General features: G+C 37.3%; 1 protein-coding gene across 1 annotated transcript in view; it reads left to right on the top strand.

Moving 5' to 3' along the window:
• The window catches only part of LOC135740997 (venom factor-like), a 34,795-nt gene that overhangs the window by 9,569 nt on the left and 19,175 nt on the right, over nucleotides 1-6,051 (top strand). Inside the window, exons 16-21 of the mRNA XM_073813649.1 lie at nucleotides 96-242; nucleotides 335-464; nucleotides 2,097-2,162; nucleotides 4,282-4,533; nucleotides 4,649-4,979; nucleotides 5,497-5,582. Coding sequence (XP_073669750.1) covers nucleotides 96-242; nucleotides 335-464; nucleotides 2,097-2,162; nucleotides 4,282-4,533; nucleotides 4,649-4,979; nucleotides 5,497-5,582 — 1,012 coding nt within the window. The remainder of the gene's footprint in view (nucleotides 1-95; nucleotides 243-334; nucleotides 465-2,096; nucleotides 2,163-4,281; nucleotides 4,534-4,648; nucleotides 4,980-5,496; nucleotides 5,583-6,051) is intronic.

Raw genomic sequence — 6,051 nt, 5'->3', positions numbered from 1 at the left:
AGGTTCGGTGAGTCTGTTTAGTCATATAAGTAGTTTCTCATGTATGGTTTGTGCAATGCTTCATGTTGATTTAACGGGGTCTGTGGCTCTGCCAGCTCCGTGTTGGACCGGCACAAGGAGATGTTTCACCTGGAGGCCAATTTCAGTTTCAAGTTGCTGGTGATCCAGGAGCGAAAGTCAGCATGGTTGCAGTGGACAATGCCATTTTTCTGTTGAGCAAAAATCGTCTGACGCAGAAGAAAGTATGTGATGCTATTCATTCAAAAATCTCTTAAAATGCACTGAGTGCACTTTTTCCCATTAGTTTGATGTCTTTTCATCTCGTTACGTTCAGGTGTGGGACGTGGTAGGTGAGGCTGATATGGGCTGCACCACAGGAGGAGGAAGGGAAAGTATGAGCGTTTTTGCTAATGCAGGATTAATGTTTCATTCCAGCACTGGTGTCTCCTCTGAAGCCAGAAAAGGTGCTTAACACACACACAGCTATATGTATAAATACTATATAATCAATATTTTAGTAGAAAGCATGGTAATTTTTTCTGAATTGTTAGACAAGTTGAAACAAAAACAAAACAACAGTAAAGCAATGAGATTATGATATTTACCGAATGCTCTTGGCACGGAGATATGTTTATGGATTTACATATAATATAGATTTGGGGATGGGCTATTTTGATTTAAGCCAGAAAGTCCTTTAGGAAATCCACAGAAATTTAATTTAGATAATGTTGCTCTAAGGAAAAAAATCAATGCATAACCGAGGGCATATTCCAAAAGAGTTTTTTTTTGTTTAAATCCAAAGGGCACCTGTATGGTTCAGATTGTTTGCTTACAGTGTTTAGAAACACCATGAAGCTGCGGTTAAATGCGGTCAGCGTTGATTTACTTGTACAATGTACTTTGTATTTTAAAACATGCAAGCAAGGCTCAACGTAAATATTTTTTTTATACTGGCCCAGTCGGGCCAATGGTTTAGGTTTTTACTTGCCCCACCAAAAAAAGATTTCAGTGTCATATATTTAAAATAATATTTCAAAAGTCATATAAACATATGCATTTTGGTGGTGGTCGAGGAGATTCCCCCATTCATATGTAAAAGCGCTTTGAGGTCTGCAGAAAAAGCGCTATATGAATGTAACAAATTATTATTATTATTTCATTTATTATTTGTTATGACAATTGGCTATTTTAAATGTAAACTCTAATTCTGAAATTTCACAATACTCTTATCAGGATCAATAGTTTCAGGTATGTCAGGATTAAAAGGGGCCATGTCACAAGACTTTTTTAAGATGTCAAATAAATTTTTGGTCTCCAGAGCACATATGTGTAGTTTTAGCTCAAAATACCATATCAATTATTTATTATAGCATGTTAAAAATTGTGCCGTTTTTGGTGTGTCCTCTAAAATGCAAATGAGCAGATGAAGTGGTTTGTTAAAATTGAAACTCAATTGTGCTGTGAATTCTCTTTCTCTCTGCACTAAATGGCAGTGCTGTGGTTGGATAGTGCAGATTAAGGGGTGGTATTATTATAATAAGAGCTCCTTATGACATCATAAGGAGAGCCAAATTTGAACGACCTATTTTTTTATGTGCTTGTAGAGAATGGTTTACCAAAACTAAGTTACTGGGTTGATCTTTTTCACATTTTCTTGGTTGATAGAAGCACTGGGGACCCAACCATATCACTTAAACATTGAAAAAGTCAGATTTTCATGCCATGGCCCCTTTAACTGTTACGTCAACTAGTAGAGCAAAAAGACGTTAAGATGACAGCGCTCTCTAATCATGGAAGATAATTAACAAATATTTATAAAACAGTGTTATTAATTTGCTGTGTTGATATGTCTTTCGATGCGCTAAAAATTGTCTTCATTCATACGTCTCGCCATTAAGGTCAGTGGACCAGATGAAGGGTTATATCGGCAACCCTTCTAGACACCATGCACGCTATGTTTTGTTTATGTTAGTTGCTTGTTCCAACAAAAAAGGCTCCCAGCTTGTTGAAAGTTATCAGTAAATTATTTGGTTTGTTTATCACACAAAGCTGTCTGGAAGTTTTCAAGTGAAATTTTTTTTGGTTATTTTGTACAGATCATTGCTCACACAAATCCAGGAAAAGACGTTCTGCTGCTAGACTACAGCTTAAACAGCAGATGGGTGAGTCTGTGTAACAGATGTATACTGTAAATAACACTGAATATACAATATACAACTTTAATTTTGTAACATTATACAATTAGCTCTATAAGATCAGTAAAATACTTTCAATTTTTATCAACTAACAGAATAATCTATACAACATATTTAATTACGGTTAATGTTCCCTAATTTAAATCATTCAGTATTGTGCAAAAGTCTTAGGCCAACACCAGCTTTGTTGTTTTAGCAAAGTTTAATGACAGCTATATTTATTACCGCTCTTTTGATTAAGACGAACAGTGTTGGGGAAAGTTACTTTTAAAAGTAATGCATTACAATATTAAGTTACTCCCAAAAAAGTAACTCATTTCGTTACTTAGTAATGCTACGTTACTTTTAAATTACTTTTGCAATACTTTTTCTTGGCTGAGGCTTGATTTCTTTCAGGCCTTGAGGTGTTTTTATGACTGAAAAGTTCTGCATTCAGAAATTGCATATTTCATAAAAAAAAAATGTAGAGCTCTGGCCTACCATCTCAGTTTCTATATAATTCATTAGATATTTTTTTATTAATTTAAATTTAAATTTTATTTTAATTTTTAATTAAACTAAAAAAGTAACTTAAACTAAAAAAGCCCGACATTAGTTAAATGTGTGCACGCACACAGCTTTTGTCAAAAATGAGTAATTTACACAGGTTTTAACATTATTTATTAATGACTAACTAGGCTACACGTCACTTGGAAGTTGAAACAAAGAAAAAAATAAGTAATCTGTAACATCTGGTTCGAAATAGGCCTATGCAATACACTATAAATAGGCCAACAATAAAAACAATTATTTCTTAACAAATTAAATTAAGATAATACATTCTGAATAAGATGGGTATTTGGGAATAACGAAATTAAGATAAAGGTTTACATTAATGCCAACATTAGTCTATATCCTCTGTCTAAATTATGTAAGACTAAGTAATATTTAGTTATAAATTGTCGGGTTCGGGCACAGATCTTCAGCTCTAATATATTGTAGCCTTGAAACACATACCCAAATGTCAAAAAAATTACTCAAATCAATGAACGGCACTAATAAAGCCCCATTCTTACAGTTCATTAAGTAAAAAAGTTGGTTTTGGGTTTAGTTACTATTTATGTTGAGTTATACAACTTCATCCTAGTTTTTTCTAAGTGTTGCTGTTAATACTTATCGTAAAAATCCTTAAAATGTGTGCTTAATGGGGTTAAAGGGATAGTTCGGCCAAAAACGATATTAAACCCATGATTTACTCACCCCCAAGCTGTCCGAGTTGCATATGTCCATCGTTTTTCAGACAAACACATTTTTGGATATTTTAGAAAATATTTTAGATCTTTCTGTTGATTAAATGTAATATTACGGGGTCCAGCAATAGTCCATGACCTTCAAGTCCAAAAAAAGTGCGTCCATCCTTCACAAATTAAATCCAAACGGCTCCAGGATGATAAACAAAGGTCTTCTGAGGGTAATCCGTGCGGTGTTGTTGTAAAAATATCCATATTTAAAATGTTATTAACGTAATTAACTACCTTCCGGTTTCGCCGCCATCTTAGAGTCATCCGCATTCAGGATGAGCGCTTACGCAGCATACAGCGGTTTCTCTGTTGCTGCTCTGTCCCCCGCCCTCCGAATTTGTCATACGTCACTAAGAAAAGTGCGTACACTACGCTAATACTCTCTCCTGAGTCTAAGATGGCGGCGAAACCGGAAGGTAGTTAATTACGTTAATAACATTTTAAATATGGATATTTCTACAACAACACCGCACGGATTACCCTCAGAAGACCTTTGTTTATCATCCTGGAGCCGTTTGGATTTAATTTGTGAAGGATGGACGCACTTTTTTTGGACTCGAAGGTCGTGGACTATTGCTGGACCCCGTAACATTACATTTAATCAACAGAAAGATCTAAAATATTTTCTAAAATATCCAAAAATGTGTTTGTCTGAAAAACGATGGACATATGCAACTCGGACAGCTTGGGGGTGAGTAAATCATGGGTTTAATATCGTTTTTGGCCGAACTATCCCTTTAAAGAGTAAAAAAGTAATCCGTCCAGTCATTTGAAATGCTCTTACCCATGTGACTCCTTTTGTGTAGAGAAGGAATACCCTGATACGTTTCTGCAGAAGTGTTGCGTGGATGGCATGAGGGACATTCCCATGCCATACTCGTGCTATCGCCGTATCCAGTACATTACGGAGGACTGGAGCTGCGTATTGGCTTTCCTGCGCTGTTGCACGCAGTACAGGGGGGAGCAACTGATAGACATTACCAGGCCTCCACCAACCACCCTTCCACCGACCACAACTCCTCCACCCACCACACCATTTCGTCCAATTTTGTGGCATGGTAAGTACCTGCCGTGCCAAACTTTTTGTTCTTAATACCTTTAGCACTGTTCCTCACTTTATTAATTAGATCAAGATGAAGCAAAGTTCATATAAACTTTGACTCATCTCTTCAGGTCGTGAGTTCGTAGAATCCCCTTGGTTTGGAGTGTATCATGAACCTGTTGAAACGTATGAAATCTTGTTAGCGAGGGCTCCAGTGCCTGAAATGCCTGTACTTCGGGGAGAAGCTGGACATATTGGATATGCGCAACCCAATGTCATGGAGGGTCATTTGGATCTCTACCCCATTAGGGAACAAAGTACAAAGACAGAAGATGAAGAAGATGAGTTTGACGAAGATGATGTTGACATAGATGACATTTACGTCCGCACGAAGTTCTACGAGTCATGGCTATGGACTGATATCAGACTGCCTCTCAAACCCAAGCCTGGCAGTACTGATGGGTAAAGATTTTACTTTTGAGTCGTTTTAAAATGTCCTCAGCGTTTAAGTCACACTAGTCATTCTAAATTAGTAAACCCTCGTGAGACCTTATGCAGTTCACACAAACTAAAGCTTAACTTATTCAATGTAAGAAGCCAAATGATTTTCTTATGCATGAATCAAAATGGCAAACTTTAATCTTACGCGTGGCACTGTTTTAAAATTTGTTTGTTAGTTAGGGGAGATTTTACTTTCAAATTGCCAGTTACACAGCAAATCACCAGCAACATTTATTATCCCTGCTGAAAAAACAAAACAGACCGGCATCATGTCCATGCTCGTAAAGCTGCTGGTCACCAGCATACCAGCACTAAAACACAACATATGCTGGTCTCGCTGGTATGACCAGCATGGGATGCTGGTGCTGGTAAGCTGATGACCACCAGTTAAACCAGCACCAAACCAGCATGGGAATTATGACCACAAAATATGCTGGTTTTCAGCAGGGACTGAAGTTTATGTGTGTGTTTATCACAGGTTGGCTGTATATTCGGTGGATACTGTTCTTCCTGACAGTATCACTGAGTGGGGCTTTCTGGCTATCAGTGCTTCACCTAAAACAGGTAAACACCTCCAACTGTATATCAGTCTGTTGCTTCCTTAAGGTATTGCGGGGATTTTCTGTTTCCAGATTGATAATCAAGACTATTGGTCCTCCTAGTTGTAAGTCATTTTGGTAATATGTTTACGTAGGCCGTCGTACGTGCTCATCCCTTTCTGCGCAATGCGCACTTTTAGGTGTATATGTGTGGTGAGTTACGGTTTCCATTCGGTTCTTACCGACCCTGTTTTTTCAAAATGTCTGAGGGTCGCAATAGAAAAAGACTACGAATTGTATGACAAGAAGAGAAAGGCCTCTGAAGAAAAAAACAAGACCAGAGTGTTTTTGCGAAAATATTTCACACAGGTTGGGCTTCCCACTGGTGCCTCAGTTGTAAAGTTTCTACTCGACAGGTAAAGTTTGGCATGCTATTTGGAGAAATCCATTTAAAATCACTGCTTGTAAAAGTTGATGTAAGCTATGATTAGCGA

Source organism: Paramisgurnus dabryanus, chromosome 24 (genome assembly GCF_030506205.2).
Source record: "Paramisgurnus dabryanus chromosome 24, PD_genome_1.1, whole genome shotgun sequence".
NCBI classification, from domain to species: Eukaryota; Metazoa; Chordata; class Actinopteri; order Cypriniformes; family Cobitidae; genus Paramisgurnus; species Paramisgurnus dabryanus.
The sequence above is the reverse complement of the archived record's forward strand: the minus strand, read 5'-3'. Positions and strand labels throughout refer to the sequence as shown.